Source organism: Falco rusticolus, chromosome 4 (assembly GCF_015220075.1).
Source record: "Falco rusticolus isolate bFalRus1 chromosome 4, bFalRus1.pri, whole genome shotgun sequence".
Taxonomy (NCBI): Eukaryota; Metazoa; Chordata; class Aves; order Falconiformes; family Falconidae; genus Falco; species Falco rusticolus.
The window spans coordinates 9,517,581-9,543,073 of record NC_051190.1 but is presented as its reverse complement, the minus strand read 5'-3'; the positions used below and the strand labels follow the sequence as shown (position 1 = coordinate 9,543,073).

At 35.7% G+C, this 25,493-nt stretch overlaps 1 protein-coding gene across 6 annotated transcripts in view; it reads left to right on the top strand.

Annotated features, from left to right (window-relative positions):
• Nucleotides 1-25,493, top strand: part of ERC2 (ELKS/RAB6-interacting/CAST family member 2) — a 521,411-nt gene that overhangs the window by 184,496 nt on the left and 311,422 nt on the right. For all 6 annotated transcript variants that reach the window (XM_037386906.1, XM_037386911.1, XM_037386910.1 and 3 more), the window contains one exon: nt 20,743-20,880. In XM_037386906.1, the coding sequence (XP_037242803.1) occupies nt 20,743-20,880 (138 nt within the window). The remainder of the gene's footprint in view (nt 1-20,742; nt 20,881-25,493) is intronic.

The window sequence follows — 25,493 nt, the reverse complement described above, 5'->3', positions numbered from 1 at the left end:
ATACTTATTAACAAAGTTACCTTTACATAAGATCCTAAGTTTTATTCATGCTGAGAAAGCAGCCAACTCACATGCTGGGAATTTTAAGCTGTCTGAAGAGTAATGTTTTCTTTTCAATGGAGGTGGAGGAAATTTCTTTTGAAGTGTGAAGGAGCTAAATTATGTATAGTGTGACTGGGCAAAAAGAAAGTAGAAGTTGTCATATGTGGGAGGTGCAGAACACAAAGGAATTACTTAGGGAAATGGATGACTGCTTATATATCCAAAAAAGAACAAGGAAGAATCAGAATTGCTGAAGAGATACGTTTTTCTGTGAAATAGTCTTCCAAGAAATGTAATAGCAGTCTGCTGATTGGAATTAAAAATGCTATAAGGGACAGTGTTATAAATATAAATGAGAATGATTTCACATTAGAGAGGTATCCTGCTGTCGTGACTTTTTTTTTTTTTTTTTTTAATTTTCAGCTCCTGGCTGAAAGTGTGTACTCCCGTGGTTCGCTGCTCTGGGAACTGCATCCTGGAGTGGCAGCCTGACTAGTTCCTAGCTCTCTCAACATGACAGGTTCAGCTGGTTTTATACCTGCTAGCTGTTTACCATGGAATCCTTGACAACTCATTTAAATGACCCAAAATCAGATCCTTCAAAAAGTAGCCGATGGAACAAAGTTTTGCACAAACCCAAAAGGCTTGTACATCTTATTTGTGCACTAATCTTTTCCTTGAAAGCTCTTTCAATCTCCATGCTCCAGGTGACTGATCTGTGGTAGGGAGGAAGGAGGCTGGGTGGCTTCTCAGATTTTCTGACTGACATGGACCTTGAAAAGGGGGATCACAGCTGCCTCTCTGAACCAGCAGCCATTCCTCTGGGTATGCTGAAACTGGGTATAGGAAGTACTCTTTGCCGAGCTCCAGAATTTTGAGTTGCTGGATTAGATCAGCATTTTGGACATATTCTGCAGTAGTGTAAACACATGTATGTTAAAACCATAGTTCTAGCTTCAGAATATGTAAGGTGGCAAGCTGGGAGTAGGTTGCCAAGTAATACTTTAACTAAAGCAACAGTTGTTTTACTCTGTGTATCATATTTTGTTACATGGCATAACTGTGATTGCATCAATATTGGTAGAGGTGTTTAACTCCTATCTTTTTCCTTTGGGATACATGAGTTGTCACCTTCAACATAATCCTTCCTGAAGCTGGGAACTGTGCATCCTGCCAGGCTTGTATATTTGGAGATGTTATACATACTTCTTAATGCTACACGCATAGTGGGAGCAACTGTTGATGCTACTACTTTGGGGAGATTTTTCTTAATGCTGTAATTGATTCCTGCTCAGATAAAGTGAGAATGTTATTTACAACACTGAGCAAAATATCTTGATATTTTTATTTGTTTTCATTTGAAGTAATGTACCATTCATACTGGAATTTGATGTATTAAAACTAAGTCTCAGACAAAGTTTGAAGTTTAATAAGATTGCCTATACGCAAAGCATAATGGTAAATTTTATCTCTAAATAAATGGTCCGTATGATTCTGTATCATGGTTATAGTACACTGTTTCAAATGTGTCATTATCAGTTTTTTAATAATGATCTTTATTCCCTTTGAGCATATTTAGCTGAAAATTGTGAGAAAACTCTGAATCAGTTTCATAGAATGTTTCCTAGGCAAATAAGTTCATCAGCAGGTTGATTATATGCAGTAAAATCCATGAGAAGACCATTTTAAATCTTGAGTCGTTCAGCAATGGTACATTTTGAGCCTGTTTTGACTGAGCAATTATTTTTTTTGTCATAATCTGATGCATAAAATATTTAGCAATATAGTTGATTAAGTGTTAATGTGATAAACCATATTGACCTTATCCTGAAATAAGAAAGCAGATCCCACTGCCTTTGTTCATCTCCATGCTAGATAGGCAGTTACAGTTGATCTATGACTTGATATAAATAAATATTAAAAAAAGTGTATCCAAGTTTGTTTTATCTAGAAATAAAAAGAAATATTTCCTAGTAAATATAGAAAGTAGACATGCATTAACAGTTTTTTTCAGTCTTGTAGTATATTAAATTTTTACTCTTTTGTTGGCATAGAATCAAACACCTTAATTTATGCATTGCTAGAGCTCCTTGATGTTGGCAGTCATGCTTTCCTGGTGGTATTCCACTGCTGTCTGACTGAGCAGCCTCTGACTAGAGACTCTAATACCTTAGTAAATTGCATATTTTATCACTTTTGGAAAGGCATCACCCCTCACCTTTGAATGCAGCTCTTATTGGCTTTATGAAAGCATGAAGTTCAAAGACTTCAGAGTATGCATGCAGATAAGTTTAACGGTAAAAAATACATGAGAGTTGTTATCTTCATACTTCTCCTTTCGTGTTATTGTTACCAGATGTAGCCAGAGCTAGTGGTGCCAATTTGGTCAGATCGCTTTGATAATTTCCTTGTTGCCAAGTAGTATGTATTTCTTGGTGGTAGAACGAGCAGTGGTATGTTCGAATACGAGTAGAACAAATCCAACTGTAGAATGGAATCTGAATCTAATTCACTTCCTTCTAGCACACCTGACTTTAATTTTTAGTGCCTAGCCAGGCACAGTGCTAAGATCAAAGTGGAATAAAGAGGATGGAGTAAAGCACTTCTTGGAAAGTAAAAAGAAAAATGGCGTAACGTTGTGTAATCTTTTATATATGAAACAAATATTGGGCCTATTTGCCATTCACTTAAGAATAAATCTGCAGTAAATTTACTAAAGGTAATTTTGCACGTGTATAAACCCTTATTTATCTGGGAGAAAAATCAGGCCCACTATATTTACTGCCTAAAAGATGACTTGATTGGACAGCAGAAATCTCTGTGACCCCAGACAGGCACAGAGTCCTTTTTTGCTCTGTGTTTAATCCATGCCAAAGGGACTGTACACCATGGGAACTTCTATACGTTACTCTCTGTAGTGCCTACTGCTGATCTTGAGTGAGGGTAGGAAGCTGCTAAAGGTCCACATCAGTTTGTGAACTATTTGTCTTAAAGCAGCTGCTTGTTGACAGACAGGTGTGACAGTATGTAAAAGCACATTTTAAATTTGAGTGAAATACCTGCTGTGACCTATCCTAAAATCTTAATCTATGGTTAAGTCTGGATTTTTGTTGTGGCTGTCATGGGGGCCATAAATAGCTTGATTTGAATGTTTATTTAAAAAAAAATATTCTGTGACTTTGGTGAGTGTAGAGATTTTTTTGTGTGTTGGGAGGTGGATGTGATAGTAAGCAGTTGAACAAATGTGAAGAACTGTGAAGTACAGTATATAGACTACATAGGAAGGTAATAGAAAACAGGAGCTTGCTAATTTAGCTGCAAAAAAGTTTATCCCTGTGAACTACCCATGGGAGCTAGTCTTGTAAATTGTGTTCGAGTTACAAATCATGATTTTTTGCATGACATTTTACATGTTCAGCTATTTTCACTGTTAGCACTCATTAATTGTTACTAATTTTTGTATACTGTCATTTTATGAAATGTAGCATAATTCAGCCTTTGCCTTGAAATGTATGAATTGCTACATCTTCCATGAGTTCCTATAAATCACTCCAACTTTGGGGGGATGAAGAGCCACCTCACAGACAGCTAGCTGCGTGCAGGGCAGCAAAACGAACCAGTTCATACCGTTATCCTTGTGAATTGCATCCCCTTGGCAAGGCAGGAGCATTTCTTCTTCCTTGGGCTTATTGTAATGTTGACAGCAGTGTTTAGTGATGACAAATGTATGTTCTTCTTACTGAGACCTGTGCTACAATTCATGCTGTAGGACATATTTCTCAGTAAGGGCTAAATCTGAGGGGGTTTTGGGAGGGGATCTGAGGTGGGGGGAGGATGGGTAGTGCTGCAGTTACTAGTTGTGACTGTGCCTTAAGCTTTCTGCTGCAAAACCTGTTAAAAAACCCCCAAAACTACAAAAAGGTACAGGACCAGAACAGGAAGATTTGCTTGGTTTTGGTTAAGTTTTAATGTACTGCTTTACAGAATACCTGGTTAACACTTGTAGACTACCTGATTAACTTTTGTACTAATGCTAAAATAAAAATTCTCCGAGTAGAGCAGTAGAAAATAATGTCTATTTATGCTTAGTTCTGCAATAAGCTCTTCCCTGTGTCTGAACAGGGTTTTTTTTAAACATTGAGCTGACCATCATTCAATCATTTATAAATTCCAGACGTTAGTAAGGAATTAGGTTAGTAATACCTATCATCTTCTGAATGGGAGACACTGAAAACCAAAGTGTTGTCAGACTTGCAGTTTCATTGTTAAGGAATGCTCAAGTGTTTTAGAAGAATTTTATAGTTAAAGTTAAGTACATGTTCTTGAGGAGAAAGCCTGACAAAAATTAAGTTCTGTTATAATTCTAATGCTCACAGAACTGCAGAGATAGTCAATCTGTGTAATGTATTTTGATATAGCCATCACCTCTAAAGGACTTGAAAGTATTCTGAACTGAAAACTCCTAACTCACCACTCTTCTGAAGGTTTTATCTAGTATCTTCTCAAACCCCACCATGGAGAGGGGCAGTTTCAGGTAGTAACAGAAGTGAGTATGGAGCTACAAGGGCAACAAATGCATCTGACAGTTGTTGAAACCTCTTCCCAGCCTGCCTGTGTAATTCTTTATGATAAACTTTTAAATACCTGGCATAAAGAGCAAAGAAGATTTTTTTTCAGATCACTGAAAAAATAGTACAAGTTTGTTATCAGTTTTAGTATAGTATGAGGTTAGTGTCACTGACATCCCAATAGCTGATGGCCTCCATATACATCTTCAGGATATGACAATGAATTTTCCTTTAATTGCCAAAGGGACAATGAGTATTCTTTATAGATCCTTTCATCAAGGCTTTTACAATAAATAAAAAAATACATGAAGAAAGCCAAATGAATGAGGATGGCTATATTGATTAATAAATCCCTGGCATTAATGATGTATTGAAATACTTTTTTCCCCCAATCCAGTTTTTCTGTATCATAGATCTACTATACTGTAATTTTTTTTTTGTTTTCTTGTAGTTGATGATATTGGCATGAGGCTAACCTATACGTAGAAACCTGCTAGTTTTTAGGAGAAGATGCATGGTAAAGGGAATTCAGTGAAAGATTAAAGAAAAAAAGAGACATTTTCTCATACCAAAAGCAAACTATCTTAAGCACAGAACTACAGAACTACACACTACTGCTCAGATTATTTCTCCTTCCTATTCAGACATTTATATAAAAGCACTGCTGTGTTACCTTTGCTGCTATACAAAATCTAAACTGTTCAGCAGATGTTGATTAAAGACATCCAAGTTGCTGCGTTTAACATTTCAATTTAAGTTTGGTGGTGCTTTGATAGTTTATATGTAGGAAGACTGTCTGGCCTGCAGTAACTAATGGTGAAACTCAATATGTGCATTGTCTTCTGTGCAGCTATAGTGCAAATATTAAATTACATCTCATAGTAACAAGAATCTTAGTTCTCTGATGAACAACATTTTGAAGACTGCAACTCTTAATTTATATAAACCTATGTACATTGACCATATGTTGATTTAGAATGATTAAGAAATGACATCTTTAAAAAAAGGGGGTAGGGAGATATTTTATCCTTCTGCAAAGCTTTTCTTTGATGTAAAGCCATTACTCTGTCCCTTATATATGAATATAGATGGCCTCTGTAACCAGGGAGCTAAAAGGAAACTTTGCAATAGAAAGGGTATTATTATTTCTGATTAATTGCTGCCTATCTGTTTAAGCTCTGCTGCTGTGGTTTTTCCCCTACTTTTTACCATTGGCACTTCAGAATTAACTCATGAAAAAGTACCATGTGAATTTGGGTTCTCCATTACAAGCTCTTGAATGCAGTTTTAAGGGCAGGATGCTCTTCTAGTACAGATCAACATAGCTATATTGGATTCATATAGCCATCCGTTATTTATAGTAGCTGGGGGCAGACCTGTTATTTTTACTTTTTCTGTAAAAGTTTTTGCTATTAGAGATTTTTTTCATTTGAAATAATTTTCCATTTTTAGGGCTTCCTTTCTCCCTCTTCAACCTGCCTGTCCCCTTATTCCTTACTCTGAGAGTAAGGAATTGTAAAGCTTAATATTTTTCCTCCGCTGATTTTGATGAAGTATTATATTATTATTTAGAATATTTTACAGGAAAACTGGGAAACAAGAGAACATGGGAAATCTCGAAAATAATTTGGTAAGGCTATAGGAAGAGGTATGTAATTAAGGATTAAAGAAGACAGCAGTTTCAAACTGCTGTCCTTGCACTTTCTTTTTCCCTTCAGGTGTGAGATGCCTGTGATTTATAAATTCTATAGAATCAATTTATCATTTAGAGTTGAGAGCATTACACTTATCTGAAATCTCTGAACTAAAGAATACTGAGAGTTCTCTATGTTCTGGAACTATCAAATAGAGCTTAACGTTAACTCTCAAGTGAACATCTGTCTGTACTTTTGAAGTCTTTATACCAAGTATGTTTAATATTGTCATACAGTTCTATGGAAAAGGCATGTTATAAAACTATTAATATAAGGAGATACATAATTACTATTATAATGTAAATTTATGGCCAGTCTTCTTATAAAATTAGTTGTAGTATGCTGCAGTAAATGCTAGACATTTGCTATACTCATAATTGTATATGGTCTAAGTTACACTGTCCGGTAGAACAGTGTGATGTTTAAATGTACATTTATTTTGCTTTTGTCTAGACTCTTGTATCTTTTACAGCTTTCCATTGGAATAAAAACTGTAGGAGTAGCTTAAAAGGAAGATATATTGAATTTCAAATTCAAACCTTACAAAAAGCATGTTAAATATCTCTTTAAACTTTCCAGGAAGGAAAGAAAAGTATTCTTTTCTTTGACTCAAGCTCGTGATTTAAATTGTAACCTTAAGCCATCAATAGAAATATATAGTGGTGTGTTGTGCTTTAACCCCAGCCAGTAACTAAGCCCCACACAGCTGCTCACTCACTCCCCCCACAGTGAGATGGGGGAGAGAATTGGAAGAGTAAAAGTAAGAAAACTGGTGGGTTGAGATAAAGATGGTTTGATAAGTAAAGCAAAACCTGCTTGCACAAGCAAAGCAAAGCCAAGCAAACCAAGGAATTCATTCACCCGTTCCATCGCAGGCAGGTGTTCAGCCGTCCCCAGGAAGGCAGGGCTCCATTGTGTGTCGTGGTTGCTTGGGAAGAGAAAACGCAGTAACTCCGAACGTAGCCCCCTTCCTCCTCCTTCCCCCAGGTCTATAAGCTGAGCACGCTGCCATATGGCATGGGATATCCCTTTGGTCAGCGGGGGTCAGCTGTCCTGGCTGTGTCGCCCCCCCCCCACCCCTCCCCAACTCCTTGTGCCCCCCAGCCCCCTCGCTGTGGGGTGGGGTGAGGAGCGGAGAAGCCCTTGGCTCTGTGCAAGCTGCTCAGCAATAACAGAAACATCCCTGTGTTATCAAGGCTGTTTTCAGCACAAACCCAAAGCAGAGCCCCATACCAGCTACTATGAAGAAAATTAACTCTATCCCAGCCAAAACCAGCACATGGTGTTAGTAAAAATAAAATAGATATTCTGAAGGTATCACAATGTATATGTCCATAAATTAAAAGTATATGAAAAATAGGCAAGAAAAACTGGGAGACTACAGACTGTGATAGAGTTTACTTTTGGTGTTCATTCTTTAACTGGGTTGTTCACATAAATGTAGATGATACCTCAATAGAGCCAGTGACTTTCTAGGCTAGAAATATTTTATCGTAGACCATATTTCTGGATTGAATATGGAAAGAATGAATGTAAGAGAGCAAGAATAAAAATTAAAAAATCTTTCCGGTAATAAAAAAAATTCCCAGATTGATTGAAGTTGATTGAAGAGGTATGAAAAATGATAAATGAGCAACTAGAGTTAAGACGAGGGGGACCTACTTGGAGTGAGAAGGCAGATTTTTGTCTCAGATACGGCCTTCTTCAATATTTCAATTAGGAAAAAAACAGTTTACATGCAGATGGTGAAAAAAGAAATGATGACTAGCCTAAAAAAGAGATGTGGAGTGTTAATGCCGGGAGGCTGAAGGGAGTGATTAATATCTAGTTAGAAGAGTAGTTGCGATGGGATGTGGTAGTAAAAATTGCCAGTGTTTCTGTCCACAGAAATACTGGGTAGCAGAACAAAAACCGATAAACTCTCTCTAGGTGGCCTTTGTGTTGTCCCACCTGAAAAACCATGCTTGATTTCAGACATCTCGTTGTCAGAACAATGATGTAAATGTGAGAGAGTTGGAGAAAAAGAATAGTTAGAGACCTGACAGGTACAGGTGTCTGGCTAAAATTAATAGGGCTTAGTTTTTAATTTTAATTTTCTGAAGTTATAAGTATCACAAAAGAGGAGAAATTATTTTGGACAGTATAAAATTTAGAAAATGAGTAGCATGAAATGAGTTTGACAAGATCTGTTAAGTGATTTCATAGTTTTCATATGGGAAAGGAAGTTCGATTAATACAGGTTTTTCAGTGCTAGTAGTAACATAGGCACAGTCCTCGAAAGGATCTTAGAGTACCCTTGTTCGTTCTACTGTCCGCAAGCAGGATGTCTGCCTGTTTTCCCGTCTTAATAATTTTCCTAAGTTCTTGTAAATAAATCCTTCTGTTATTTTTCTAAACTCTTTTAAATCTTTTTAGTGATGAAGATTGTTTCTGTTTTACTGCTTTGTTTTCATTGATGAATGCTTCTCATTAATTTATCAGGACTGTATTGCTCTGTAGTAACTACACTGACTTTATTATTATGTATGTACACATATATACACAATATATAACATATTGTGAAGTGAAGTAATTTTATTTAAAACGAGGCAGTATGCTTTCTTTTTAGTTTATTTCTTGTGATACTTTGGCTATCAAAACCTAAATCTGCCTTCAGAACAGATTGGTCATCTATTTTAAAGCTTATGTTATTTTTCTATTTTTAGATATATTTCCCTTTATATGTCTGTGTATTTTATAATAATGCTCACAACATACACATCTTGTGCTGCTTCCCATTCATGTTATCCAGCATACTGATTTTTCTGTGTTCATTGCTCTGTAAGACTTCCTGTACTGCTGTCGAACTGGCTCTTGCTCCCTTTCTGCAGCTCACGAGGTGCTTATTCTTACTCTGTTTCCTTTGTAGCTTCCCTTTTCAGTATTCCCTGTTGCCCAACAGTTGTCTATACAACTTACCTGCTGCCTCTCTCTTCCCACCATCTGTTAACGCTTTTTATGAGACGTGCTGTAATTTTTTAATCTGGGCAGAGGCCCCCGGGTTTTCCCAGATGATATAGACATAATAGGAATTAAAAGATACAAACTAAATCTGTATCGCTGTTCAACTTAAATTACTTGTATTAAAAGCATAAGTATGCCAAAGCAGCTTTGTTTCTACATGCAAGTTTACATTTGAGTATGTTAGAGTATATATACTTCTCTGGCTTGCATACGACAGTGTAACAGTTTTCCATGCAAAATCCTCTTGAAAAATTCTTGCATAAGGTAACGCACCCTATTTTGTATGCACCTGTACCAAATAACACAAAACTGGCCATGAGTAACAAATATTCAGATGTCTTCAAATACCTGAAAAGTAGAATTGAGCAGAAAGGTAATGATTTTTCATGGTTAACTTGGAGAAGTAATACAGGTCATATTTTCAGGTGCTTCTCAATGTGCAATTGGGCTAGACTTCAAAGAATTCATTTTCATTACAGGGTAATCAGTCATTACCCTGTCATGTAAAAGGTTGTGAGATGTAGGAATCCATACCAAACCAATGCAGCTCGAAAATCTGGCCCTGAATATATACAGAAGGTTGTTACAAGAAGCGTTAGCTTGCTAAGAATCAATGTCCACCTCTTCATGTGTCATAATTGGAATTATGTGTTAGTCTGTCTTGTATTATAATATTTATTATCTGGAAAATACCGATTGCATTTTGAATTATATCACAATAAATGCATATAATGAGAGCAAAAACTTTTCAATGGATGTCTCCACAAGACTGTGAGTCCTGCTTAGAAGAGTCCAAGAGTCAAGCTGTTTTGTTCAGAGAATTTATTGGTCCCTGAAGAGAAGGAGACAGAGACTGAGTATTTCCAGATACACAAGTGGATATTATCAGCCCAGGCTTCTTTTGGCTAGCTTCCTGGTGAAGGTTAATTTTAGCATTAAGTTCCAGCTCTTTCTCAGCTGGAGTCTGGCAACAGAAGCCAAGCTTTCAGTCTAGGAGCTCCTTTCTGTGTGACAGCCTTCTCCTCTCCTGGCTCAGTTTGCCCACTGACCTGCTTTTATAGCCCTGTAAAAGCATCAGCTGACTTGAGGGCAGATCCCTTCCCTAAGCAGCTCTAGGGGAGTTTTCTTCTCTCTGTATGGAAACTTAGCACATGTGTTGTCTTTCTTGTTGATTCCTCTGAATCCTTCCTGCATCCATACATTTGAGTCCTGTATTATGGAAGGAATCTAGAATCTCACATTAAGCACAAACTGGTGAAATATTTCCAGCAGTGATTGCACAGTAAAAGAAGCAAACATGCTTGTTTTAGAGGAAGAATTAGAGAAAGTATTTATCACTTTTGATCCCCAATTGTAGTTGCATTTGCTTCCATTTATTGATACAATAGAATGCTTTCAGTTTCTACATGTACATGAGATAGTAGGCTGACGTTTCCCTTTATAAAATAAAGACTAAAAAAAATTCTAATCACATATAACAGCACTTTATTGCAGGTACTGACCAGAGATTAAGACTGCGTATTCCCAGTAAATGATATGTTTTCTCTGTAGTGATCAACAGTTCATAGGTTCTTTTCCCTCTTTATACCTTTTTTCCCTCTCCTGACTTAATGGGCATATATTTTTTCTTTTTCCTTTAGGTAAACTTGCAATCCTATTGGATTTTTTTTTAAGATACCATAACAATACTCTATGCTTCTGTAGATTTTACTAATACTCAGTTGATACTCCATGTGTTTAACAAACTGAATCATATAATGGCATGGGAAATACTTGCACATTGAGTAGATCTCACCATTCTACCACTAACTGACTTGCTTTCCTCAGCCTACTTTAGGCAAGTTTCATTACTGTGTAACACCTGTTCAGAAGCTTGATATCAGTGTAAATTTCACATCTTCATTAATCATATTCTTTTTGTTCTTTGCAGCTTTACAGCCGGTGGCGAATTTGTTGAGTGGACTATCAAATGGATAAATAGAGTGAACATAAGGCACTAAACTGTTTATTAGCAATAATGTCTTCTAAGACTTTAAAATATCCTTGTATTCCTAAGCCCACTTGCTTCTTAGGACAGAGATTTGTTGTAAGCAAGCCTGATAAAACACTTGTAGTAAGTTACACTATAAAAGCCACTATTAGTCCTGTTCAAGAGACAGAACCCTACAGCTTTGTGTTTCTGTGACAGCTAAGAGGGGGTCAAGGACTGAAATTTTGTTTCTAGAGCTTCTGTGGAAAGTGGGCTTCAGGTACTGCAAATCTGTGAAGATCTTATTACTTTTCAGGTTACTGTACCTGCAAAATACGTGAGAATTTTGATAACAGTTGATTTGGTTAACAACTAATGAGAAAAGGAAATGTAAGAAATGCATTACCCTATTATTTTACAGAGTTCTGATAAAGCATTTGCAATTAAACTCAATATGTTATTGCAATCTTACTATACTTAAGATGTAAAAATACAAAAATGTGAAATAATAGTGTGAATTCCTCTGTTTTCCCTTTTTGGAATAACAGTATTGGGACCAATTATTAATAGTTCATAAAATCATTTAGGTTGGAAAAGATGTTTAAGATCATAGAGTCCAGCTGTTAACCTAGATATAAAAAACGTATGTGAAATTTTCAGCCTTATTTGTTTCTTTAAAATGAAAAAAAAAAAAAGCAAATAAAACCTGAAAGCCACATTGGAAAATAAGTATCTGAATTGTCATTAATGGCTTTGAAAATATCCTAAACTTTGCAGTTTGAGAAAGTTATGAAAGATACTGATGCAGAGCTTACTGCCATTACTGATAATTCAGAGCAGAAGTGTAACAGCTACCAGCAGAGGAATACCCTGTGCCGGTTATTCTGTTCTCTCCTCCTGGAGGCCTTGTTGGTGCTAGCGGGGAATTCAGCATGAAACAGGAGAATTGGTAGAGTTCTGGTGACAGATTTGGGAGTTTATTGATGAGCTGGCCACTTCTGGTGCTACGATCTTCTTCTAGTTTTTATCTTCATGGTTGTTAGAAATTCATGTATCCATTTGATACTTTTTTTTTCTGGACAGTCTTTTGTTGAATGTCTCTTGTTTAGAGACGATGGTTAATTTTTTGCAGTAAAGGCATTTGATGACATAGTGGTGGAAGTGGCTGAAATATTTCAGACTTCAGTTTTTAAAAACACGTGCATGCTGACTTTTAAATTATTTTAGTTCTCTGTATTGTAGGTTTTGGTTTTGTTCATACACAAAAAGATGTGTATACCTTGAAGTAGAACTAAATCTATTCCCAAGAAGGGAATAAACCATTTATTGTATTTTTCTTAGAAATGTTTTTTGTCCTGATTTTTAGTAGGTATGTAATGTTGATCCTCCTGATCGGATCAGATCATAACTGCCTTTTTTTTTTTGTGATTGATACTGCTGCCAATGTTTGTTACTTCATAGCTTCTATACCTCTCACTTCCAGTCTCTTGTTCATATTTCTTAATTTCATTCCTTGAAAAGTCCCATCTCCAAGTGTCAGCATCTGTGTAAATTCTTGTTTTTGTTTCTCAGATATTTTGTTAACATTTGGCTGCTACTACAGCTTTAGTGTTCAGACATAAGAGCATCATTTTTTCATCCAAAGTACTGTTTTCTGTATTCTGGTATTTGCATATTTGTTATAATTGCCAGCCTTCTCTTTTAGAGGCAGGACGTCATCTTTGCCTCTCAGCTTGTGTGTCCACTCTCTCTGTATTGGTATCTTAAGATATGTTTCTTCCTTATTCAATCACATGAGTTAGCCATACACACACATAGCTTATTTCTTTTGAAGAGTGTACGCAGTTGATGATTTGTCTCATGTCCTGTTGACACTTCTGTAATTTTACACATTCAGATCACAAGTTGTTGCTTGGGAATAAATTGAAATGAATTGTGCTCTCTTTTCTTCATTATTTTATACCAGGTGCAAACATATAATATGCATCTCCATTATATCAGTTTGTTTTTTCATTAACTTTTTATGTGGGTTAATTTGCAGTGTGCATTTTAATGTTTTATTTGTATGTTAGCGACAGTTTTAGCAGGTCAACAAGAACTTAGAGACAAATATGTGAATGAATAGCTTTCATAAAATCTCGGATAGTCCTGGAATACAAGTGGTAACAAGCACGAAGCAAGCACTCTTTTCTCTAGTTCAGAATTTCAGCTGAACTCACAGTGCTCATTTTTTGAAGATAATATATTCCAGCCACTGAGCAAGGCAGGGATCAAATTCTTATGTAGCCTTTCACAATCCTCTTTACACAGAGCCTTGCCTAACAAAATTAGTTGTACTTAGTACGTCATCCCAAGACTTGATGTTTGTTCTGTATGAAACGGTACACTTGGCTTACCTAACATGTCACGGTGTTTTACAAGGGACAGCATAAATCCATGGGGTATAGTTTCTCTCTAAGTTCTTGGTTGACAGTGTTAACACTAGATAATAGCATTTTGTAAGTACAGAGAAAGGTATGTCTTAGGTAAGTTATTGGTTTGTATTGTTCTGTTCAAGGTGTTATACAGAATTGTTATGAAATGGCATTATATACATTAACACAATAAGTAATACTAGAATATTACCCCCCAAAATGTGATGAAAAATAGAGATTATGTCACTGAGAAAAAAATGTCACAAATGCTTCAGTTTGATTTGTGAAATGATTTAGTATTTAATATTGCAGTATTTCTGTGAAGACACCAACTAGAATCTGAATTTTGCTTAAGCACTTTATAAACTAAACATCCTTCTGGCCTAAAGCACTTGCTACTTAGAGACAAATTCACATGTAAAGATTAGCAACTTCAAATTAAGCAAAAGGGAAGATTATTCTGTTATGTTAGATAAAATGAGCATGACCAGGTGGTTCTTAATAATGTAAATGTAGAGGGTTTAAAAAAAAAAAAGTCTTTGATGATTTAAGAATAATGAACAACCATAAAAGTAAGTTTTCAAACCACAGTGTTAATCTGACCAGCTGTGTAATCCTAACGGCAAAAACTTGGTGAGTTTAAAGAAGCAGAAAATATGTTGTATAGAAATGCTGTAACTTTGGAGGAAATGCAGTCTACGTATACCTCGGGTCTTATGTCTTTTTCTGTTTTTTAGCCTTGTCAAGCAGAGCAAAATTCTGAAAGATTATTTTCTTTCCTACTTGGATGATGTAAATTGGGGAGGTAGCGATAGGGTAATTACTAGCTCATGCCACTTCTCTACTGGCCTTGTCATCAGGTTAATGTGGGGGCTGATGTCCAAAGCAGCATTTGCTTCATTAACTCCTTTATGACAGTCACGGTGCAGCTGCACTTTGCTGCTTTGAACTGCAGTCCTGAAGGAAGTTTGAGGTAAAAACTATTCAGAGAGATCAATCGTCTTTTGTGAAAACCTTACAGACCCATTGATTTGGAGACTGATTTCTCCTCGGGCACACACTGTACACCATATCTGTGGGTGGAAATGTTGTTTTACGTAACCTAAAGGGTTATATAAAATTTGTGGACAGCTTTACGAATACCTGTAGTGTCTCTGTTTTAGTTAGCCACTGGCATGCTGATGATGTAGGATTGAGCTTGCCTATGCTTTGGGCCATCGAAAAGCTGTGACTTTTAAGAAACTCTTGTGAGGCAAAATAATGAAAGAATATGTAGCTAAAAGATGCTATTGAGTCATGAAGTTTGTTGTAATCCAAAGTAAGTATGATGCTGCTGTATTACTCCAATTTGGAAGGTAGTAATGGGAGGGCACTCTGGAAATATTTTAAATTAAGAACATATTGTGCAGTAGGCAACTATAGGTAAGAAGCTTTATTCTGTTGAGAAATTATCAAGCATTTTGGTAGCTATTGGAATTGCTTATGAAACCCAGGGGTATTTTATCATGTGTTGTGGTTTAACCCAGCAGGCAGCTAATTACCACACAGCCACTCGCTCACTCTCCACTCCCCCCCCTCTTCCCCCCAGTGGGGTGGGGGAGAGACCTAGGAAAAAAAAGAAAAATCATAAAAGAATTAAGCAAGTGATGCACAATGCAATTACCACCTGCTGACCAATGCCCCGCCAGTTCCCGAGCAGCACCCCTGGACAGCTTTCCCCTTAGTTCACAGACTGAGCACGCTGCCATATGGCACGGGGTGTCCCTTTGGTCAGCGGGGTCAGCTGTCCTGGCTGTGTCCCCCCAGCCTCTAGTGTCCCCCAGCCCCCTCGCTGTGGGGTGGGGCGAGGAGCAGACAAGGCCTTGGCTCTGTGTAAGTGCTGCTAAACAACAACTAAAACAGTGTGTTATCAACATTATTCTCATACTAAATGCAAAACACAGTGCTGCACCAGCTGCTATGAAGAAAATTAACTGTATCCCAGCTGAAACCACGACATCATGTCATGATAAGGTTAGCAAGCTTTTTTCCAGTTACCTTGGTAAAGCCAAAGTTTTGCACTAGTCTTAGACTTTAATAAATATATTTAGTTGCAAGTAGCAAAACCACATTTTATAATATTTTAGAGTTTTATATTACAGCGTGATTTTTCATCATAACGTTTATTTTAATTTTTTTAATCTAAATGTATATTTATTTTCACTTTTGAAAAAATATTCCTAACTCTAATGCTTGTCTGTCTACCTAGTTAAAAGGAAGAAAAAACGAGTGAAAGTGGTACTGAATGATGAAGCATTTTTGGAGCTAGTCTTTTTCAAAACAAAAGGCAGCTCTGCAGTGTCAAACTATTGAAGCAGAAGTTGCCCTTCAATGAAGTAATTTTATTAATTGAAATCCTGTTCAAACTGAAAAATATATTTAGGTCATATCATGAATGTTAGTGGAAAGCTACGGAGCTGTAGCTTCCTCCTCTCGTCCCATTGGCTGAAACTTCAAACAGCTGCTGTAAAGCCTGTTAATTTTAAAATACGTTGACTGGCTTTAGATTTAATAACTGTACATCATTCAGCAAAAACTTCTGGCTAAATATCCAGTGTTGGCAAAAAACTCTATCTCTGTATACTGAGCTTTCAGGTAGTAATATTTTTACAGCCATGGTAGAGAAAAATGATTTTAGTTTTTTCTGGGCATTTCATTACAAATTATGCATGCACACACCCACCCATAAATGAATGGAGATGTTTGGATATCTGTAAGCATATCTATTTTACTGCGTCACTACCAAAGCTGGTTTCATGTTTGGGATATACTGATGTGTTTCTGAAAAGGGCCATATGAGACAGAACATTTATCATGGGTCTTATTAATAAATATTAACTGTTTGTAATTAGAAATCTTGAGTATTTGCATTTGAATGATACATAACTTTTTTTCCCTGTTTTGATTAATAGTTATGCTTTTTTGGCTTTTGTTATGTATAGCTATGAGGCAGGAGATAAAATGTGAGAATGAATACTAAGGTTTAAGGAAGTCATAGTTAATGCTCATGTTTGATGAAAGTTGTTTATTAAATCTTTTTCTTGTAATATTCTGTTAACTGTTTAAAGTAGTATGTAACAGCATTTGGGAAATTGTTCAGTAGGATTAATTTTCTTAAAGTAGTAAGATTATTTTTTTTTTTAGTAAACAGTGAAGTGATATATACAAAAGTTCTGTTTCTCCCCCCTTGTTTCAATTTTCAATTCAATTTAGACTAATCTTATATTATTGATCTAGTTCTCTGGAACAGACGTGACCTGTGTTTTAAGATGAAACAAGTCTCAAAGAGCGCTGCCTAGAGAAATTTAGAATAGAACTAAATGAATTTTAGGATTAAAGAAGCTAGTGTTACAAAATACTTGTCTGACTTATTAAAACCCCAAATACAGAGCAGAGAGGAAGATATATGGAGCTAAGTTTAAGTATACGGCTCTATGGTTTCATGAGCGAGGCCTAGTAAATCTCTGATAAATTCTCTTACACTGTCTTAAATTCCTGTTCTTTAATGCATATCTCTAAAGGCAAATTGTTATAGCATGGGACATTGTCTTTTATTATATAATTTTTTGCAAATTCCATAGTACAGTCCCTTAACTTTGATAATGAAAGTAATTTTTTTGGGGGGGAAGATGGGTTAGTGTAGAATTTTAAAGCCTGTTGGGGGGTGAGGTTTAATTTAATCCTTTGAGTATTTAAGAAGCATTCCTGAGACCATCACCAAAAAGTGCCAAGATTAGCACTTGCAGTTTATTGACAGGATGCCTCATAGCAAGGGCATTTGTCTGTAAGGGCATTGTTTTTTAAGAAGGAATGAAGCCTGTCTTCAGCTCTGGGAGCATACCCACTTCCCGAAATGCAGAAAGAAAGGAGCACTTTCTTTTCACACAGCTCATGGCACAGGGACCTAGCAGTTTACAGAGGTAAGAATTACATGTTGACAAAACTACACAGTAACTAATTTCCTGTCAGATAAAAACATAAGGGCTTGAGGTTTAAGAAAGTCTTAACAGTCCCTGTCATAAATTGAATTCAGGCATGCTCAGAAGTCATTCATTATTCAGCAATAAAATTGTATCCTTACATACATGCCTGTGCCCAAATATATGTTGGAGAATGACAGAGGTTACCAGAGGGTTTGTTGTTCTTTCTGGGTTTAAAAAACCCAGGAAGAACTAAATCGTATCTTGTGTTCCAAGGTTTTAGCATGTCAGACTGCTCAATCTCTTTGTCTCCTGTAATCTTTTTGAGAGAACTCTTGTGTGATTAACTGGTCATAAAATCTTGTCTGCATTAGCAGATCTTTAATAGTCCCGTACCCATCCCAACAAACAAACACACACTCTGCAGTACTCTGCAATACTGATTTTTTTACTTTCACATACCCCAGTGTGGTCCTGATCCCATCAAAGTATTTCCTTCAGAGTTATATAGCACAAATAGAAGAATAATCAGATCCTTTCCTCTTATTTTATCTATGGACTATTTTAAATGTCCATATGACTTATTTTAAAGCAGTTGTTATTCAGTGGGGATGTTTTTAATTTGCTGCCTGTTCTCTTTACCTCTGAGGAAAGAATTTTGTAAATGCTGAATAATTTTAGAACATGTTTTCTTGGTTAAGGGTTGGATCATATTTTAAATTAGTTTTAAGAGGAAGGAAATCGTGCAAATGCTGTGGAATTCAGATAAGCACTGTGCATAGGAAATAAGTTCTTTAATTTAGGGTGCCTAGAAATGGTGGGTCAAGCTGATGATAATGAAGGACCAGATCTTAACTTTGTTTCAAAGAACATGTAATCAATATTCACTCTCGTGTTTTATTTCCTTTTTGTTTGAGAATTTATTTTGGTAAAGCTGAAATGTGCAATTGCTTAGGTATTCCACAGGGTGTCATGAGGTAGTTAGTTGTTGGAATCATTAGTACTTGGATGAACATAAAGAAAGAAACAGTGTGCAGTCCTCTGAATGCCAGTTAATGTAATTTTAGATGTGACTAATACACATGCCATAAAATAAAAAGTTCTTAACTCATTAACACATGTATCGTATTTCTGTATCTGTATAAAATATACACACGAAGAAAAATATTATGAGAGGTCGTTTGCAAAAGTGAGCTATTCTAGGTCAGCTCTTCCCAAAAAACCTTTCTATATATACCTTACTATTTTTTGTTTTGCAGAGCAAGTGGAATCTTTGGCATATAGCCGTAATCTTGCATATCAAATTATCTAGATGAAAAAGAAAAAAAAAAAGAGGTACAATGCTTGCATTTGCCATACTGTTATAAAGAATTGCTAATTGGAATGTGATCTTTCAAATTTAATTTTAATTTTTATATAAGTTATTTTAAAATTTGATTTTATTTAAGCAAACTTTATACAGTGAACACAGTTGTGCTGTGGATTTTTGCTTGTTAATTATAGATATACGTGATGTCAAAACCTAACTTCAGGCTTATTTTTCTGCACATGTATAATGTAGTAGTAGGACAAGTTTTACCAAAGAGTGCTCCAAATTAAGGTGTGTTTGATTATGCTGATACATTTTTGCATATAGAGACCAAATTTTTATTGACATAACTGTTGACTTCTGCGGAGCTGTACATACATTGAATTGAGCTTCAGGTTGCTAAAAAAATCTTTAAATATAGTTTAACAGTAGTTATGAAGGATCCTGCTTCTGTTAAAATTTGAATTGCTTTAAGTGGAGATGACAGTGGCCATGAGAAAAATTACATTACATTATCAAATGAACAGTAAAAATTCCTTCATTTCAGTAGCAACAGAATGTGATCCAAAGTGGAAAATAACTGATGAAAGTCATAATTTGAATCTCTGTTGACAGTAAGAATTTGTCTAATTTTAACGGCATATTTAAAACCAGTTTTAAAGAAATGGTACCTTATGGATTTAGGCATATTTTGTTGTACTATATAAAGTGCCATACTAAAGTAACAGACTAGTTAATTTTCTTGTTACTATTTTTGTGTGGTAAGCATTGTGGAACAAATTTTGGTTTTATACCAGTGGCGTAATAGTGAGTAGCACTGAGCGCACAGAATGGAGGGAAATTGATTCTTCTGACAGACAATTAATAACATTTTACACATATGATATACCACATGTCCTGTCTGCATTATAAGGTCATAGTGCCTTAGAGCCACAGAAGGTGATTGCTGTGACAATCAGAAGCTGTGTGCTTTTATTCAGATTTACTTCCAAAATACACATGGTCCTGTGGACGAGTTTTTGTGCAAAACCTTTCTGAATTAACCACAGTAAATCATAACCTCTTTAACAAACCAGTGTGTTTATGAGTATCATAACAGTATCTTTAAATTCTTGCTAAAGGAAGAACCAGACCTGTTTAAAGCAGTTGTAACATCCAAAATAGAGCGACATATCTTCATGGAGATGAAGAACATGAAAGGAAATGGTGGCCTTTGGGTGGTTTGGTTGTTTTTGTGTTTGTTTTTTGGTCTGTTTCTGGGTTTGGCTTTTTGAAATCTAAACATCCTGATCTCTGTTGAGCTGAGATTCCTTTACAACAGGGCATCGTGAAAGAAGAGGTTTTTATATAGGTAGGTTATCATCTTTCTTCTTCCTCAGTTTAAGGCTCACTGAACTCATTTTGCCTCTCCCTTTCTTTGTCCTTCTTATTGCAACTAGAATAATCTAAAGGGGTAATTCCACACATACCTTGAATTACTGAGATAATGCAGTACCTTAAACTAAAGCGATTAATATCAGAAACTATTTAAATAATAAAACACTTGCCTGCGCTGAGCTTTTTCCTATAGTTTATTAGAAAATGATATATTTTAGCAAAGGAAAACAAAATAGAAAGGACAGAAGTAAAAAACTGTTTATATTCTACCATCTAGAAATGGCAGTATACTAAGGCATATGTATCATGTATGTGATATGTTTATGTTATATTGGTCCTAGCACCCAAGTCCCTCTTTGAATGTTAAGACTAGGTTGATTAATATTATCATCTGCTTTTATTTTCAGATTGAAAACCTACAGGAGCAACTTAGGGACAAAGACAAACAGCTAACGAATCTAAAAGACAGGGTGAAGTCATTGCAGACGGATTCTAGTAACACAGACACAGCACTAGCAACCTTAGAAGAAGCTCTATCAGAAAAGGTAATGTTTTCTCATGGCACAGCATTATGTGCTGCTCTTGTGGGTGAAGTGTGTCCAGAAAATGTCTTTTTTGGCTGGTCTAACACCTGTAACAAAGTCTATGGGCCTTGTCAGGAAAGCAGGTGGCTCTGTTCTGGTAGGATGAGCAAGGATTCTGGGCTGATGAACTGAAGCAGGACTCTAACGTAAAGAAGGATGTCCTCTTAAACGGGGGTGGAGTAAGTGGCCCAGGACATGAGAAGGTTTTCCCTTAGTCAATGGCATGAGTCATTGTTCTCTAAAGGAACTGAAAGGCATGGACACCTGACTTAAAGAAGGTAGAGTTTTGGGTGGTTTTATGGCTTTATGATCTTGATTACCCTTTTCTTTTATGCTATTAAGTAAAGCCTAACTAAAGAGCCAACAGCAAGTGGCGGTACCAGCTGTTACCTTGGCCTGCTCTTAGCACCATTGGTTTCCTTCACTTAATTTATAAGAGAAACTGTATTTCATAACAAAATAGAGGATTATTTCTTTTCTTTAAAACCAATATGCCTTTAATTTGAAAGCACCTAGCAGAAGGGATAAATCTGGACTGTTTAAATTAGTACCATTCCTATCAGTTTCAGTGAGGTCACGGCTTTTCTTCCAGTTAACTTTGAATACAAGGTAATCCCAGCTAATTTATAGGCCAAAAAAGTTAGTACAAGTATCAACTTTTTGCAGCTCACAGATCTTAATATATCTTACTTAAATGTGCACAGGTGAGCACAACTAATTAAAGTATTAAGTGCCATTCTGCAGTGTGTAATCCTGTGAAGGTATTTATGACTGTATATGACTTTAAAATGCCACTGTGGTGTCAGCACTAACACCTAAAAGGCTAATGTTGGATTTTTGATTTCTTTGTATGTTTAATCACCTTACTAACATTTGCTTGCTCAACAACAGAGAAAACCAGTAAAGTTACATGCCTTTAACCTTTCATTGCTAATCTGAACACAGTGCTCACCAGTCTCACAGCATATTATTAAAAAGTGACACAAATTACTCTTTAATCTGTGTTTCCTCCTTGTAAACTATCTTTTTCTGGATTAGTCTGTGTTGTCACTTTCCTAAATTGCTCATAGTAGCAGCTGAGAGTTTGAAACAGTCCTTTAACCATCATGCTACTGTAGAACACAGAGTGAGTGCCACACTGCAAACTTGCCAGTTCCCCTGTGGAATTGAGCATGAAGCAGGTTGTCAAAAGCCAAAGAAATCTTGTATTCCATTTTCTGCCTTGGCTATATCTGCAGCACTTCAGAGAAAATACACTTATGCAATACTTCTTAGTTGGGGTAATTTGCTAAGTTGCAATGTGTCTTCAATTGTAATATTTCTCTATGGAAAATATTTAATGACGGTTTGCCAGGGTTCATAGTAGAAGCAGCTAGTGTGGAGGTATTGGACAGTTCTCACTCCCAGAAATACAAAGATTAAGAAGTACTGGGTTAAAACCTAACTCAAATTAATAAGTGGTAATTAGTTGTTTTCAAGTAATTTTGTACCAGTACTATTTTAAAATCTGTTGAAATAAATGTAGACTAATAAATAAATGTTAAAGTTTTGATAATTTTGGAAAAGTTTTGTATGTATCTGAAAATAAAATATTCTGTTCTTGTCAGGCATACAAATTGTGAAATTTTACAAAACTAAAGATATTTTTTTTTTAATATCATAGTGAAGATATGTCCCAGAGTTTAAAAACTGTACTATAGAATTTCTTTGTATGCATGATAACTTGAAATGTGACAACACTAGGGACCCTGATGGTATGGGAATTTTGTTTTGAGCTTTATTTGATTGCTGTAATGAAGGTTCAAAGTCCAATAAATGATGCTAGTTTTAATGTTTTGGAAAAATTAGATAAACTTAGATCCTTCTCTCAAATGTAGTTTTGCAATTCATGTCTCCCCCATTTGGAATTGCATGGATATATATGAACAGACACTTGTTAAAAGATTAGTAGTTTTTCCAAGTGGAATTGATTAGAACTTACATGGGGTCCCTAAGGCTGAATTTGGTACAAAGTAGTCACTTTGCTTACATACAGTCAGCTGCGAATGGCATCTTTCCTGCAGTGTGTGCAGGCTACTCCAAGACACATGCACAATGAATGCCATGAGATATTTTCCTCTGGCACAGAGATTTCTGTCCTTTTGCAGCTGATGAAGGCAATGGTATCTTTTGTAAGCCAGTGCTTTGGAGAAGTGATGTGAAGCTGAGTTGTGCTGTGGTTTCTGGTGACTGTTTCAATCACTTATGGAGAGATTAGGTTAGGTGGTAGTCTATAAAGGGAAGTACTCCATATGTTAGTGTTATGCTTATCATTCTATATTACTTCAGAAATGCTACTTTGTTAATCTAAGGAAAAGATACACATGATTATTAAATAATAGCCTTTTTTCCTACAAATGAGCTTTCTAACTTTTAATGTGTGACTAGTAACTGTGTGTTACTGTGAAATCTTTTTACAGTTGAGGAATGATTAGTATATTAGATTAAAAAAAAGGAGAAAATCAACACTGCAGAGTAGAATTAATACGAGCTTTTAAGAAACAAGGTACCTGATCTTAGAGCATTAGACACAATGAGGAGGAAGTTTCCAAGGTAAAAGCATCTCTCTGTATCATTTTGATTGTTTATTGTGCAGAGAAATCATGCAGAATTTCTTTCCTGTTGTAAGTTTCTTGAAGGTCATGCTTTCAAGGGTAGGATTCTCAGTCTGAGATGTACTACACATTGAAAGAAGCCAGTAGGCATCTTCTAGAAGTTCCAAATGAATTATTACTTCTAGCTTTCTTTTGTCTTCTGGCAGCTAAATACCTTGCCAGTTTATATTTACATATGTGCCTCATTCCTATCGTTGTCCAGTTTTCCAATTCATCGAAGCTGCTCTCAGTGAGTAACCTTTCTTATCCCTACTCCTGTCTGCAGTAGCATTCTTAAGACCTACAGACTTTATCAATAGTTATTAACTTTTTCCACTGCAAATACTGGTGGAAATATGGGGTAAATTTGTACAAATGGGACAAACGAAGAATCCTTAGTTTAGTGATAGTTTCTTATTAAAAAGTGCACCAATATAAATACTTTTCTCAATTTAAATTTGTAATGCTGTCAAGAAAGGATGCTGCTTTCATTCAGGAGTACCTGGTTTCCATGGGAATGCATTGTTTGGGTTTGTTTGTTTTTCCTGGAAATTTTATCAGACCTACTTTGCAGCTATATAATTTTGCTTTATATGCTGAGATTAGACACAGGTTTTGGCTTTACCTTAATTCTTTGTCAATTCAATATGTTTTAGAATTTTAATTTAAAAAATAATGAAGAAAATACTCCCAGAGCATCATGGGAAGGTCTTTTAAAATAGAAATTAAATTTATACCAGTTTCGTTAACCACAATTCACTAAAATTGAATTCAATTGCTCTTCTTGTTTTCTATGAGAAGAAAAAAATATTAAAACATGATCATATGATATGAATGAATTGTGCAGCTATTTTAAAAGTCCAAAATTCAGATGTTGGAGCATTTATGGTTTTCCTGCATTGTTCATGAAAATACTCAGATGGAGATTTTGGCTCTGAATTAGAAAATATGGCTCCTTATTCTTCATGAAAACAGATTTTTTCCAAGTATCTGTCTCTGATTTTCTTTGATACTTAGTGTTTAGGTAATTACTGTAGACATCATAAAACAGCATCAAAATTTCCTGAAATGGACTTCTTTTAATCCTTGTATATTTCTGGCGATATTGCTGATACACTTTGTTCTCTTGTCGGGAATAAGAAACGAATCAGCACAACTTTAGTCACTTTTAAATGAATTAACAGGAAGAGGTATTTATTCAGTTCTTTAACCCTGAGTCTGGAGTCTCTCCTAAGCACTGAAAATTCTTAATAACAATAAAGGTTACATTGCAAGAAACAAAAAGTATGTTTACTCCTATTAAAAAAAAATAATTGAAAATCAGAATAAGCAAAAGTGCTATCGGCTTCCTTGACGCTTTAACAACAAACTTTTCAAAAAAATATCTTGGCTCTTGGGCTGGGCCAAAGCAGCTCAAGAGGTTGCTTTCATGAAGCTGATATTTATAAAGCTGGTCCTACTGTAGCAGCATACAGAAGATAAGCAACTGAGTATGTCTGATAATAGAGCTATATGCTGTGGCAAATCAGTTCCTGCTTCTGTGATAAAGTGCAAATAGATTAGACCTGTGAGGTCCTAGATTAGTGCATAAGGAAAGCTCACAAATGCAAATAAGACTGAAACAAGAACACATTGTTGGGACTTCTGCAAGTTAGCTGTTAATCAAGTAAAACATGTTATATTAGGGCCTTTTAACAGGTTTTTGGCATTTAGCCTTATGCAGCTGACAGATAAATTAGTCTTCCTTTGTGATTGAGAAAAAATTATACTGTTCATTAGTAAGATGAAATAGTGTTATGTTTAATTTGATATAGAAGAAAAAGATCATTTAGGTAAATAAATCTTCAAGAAGGAATTGGTATAAGACTAAGTCAGAATATAACTAGGTGGATTCTGAATGTTTATTAAACTATTCCACTTAGCAGAGGTTGGCATTTTAAT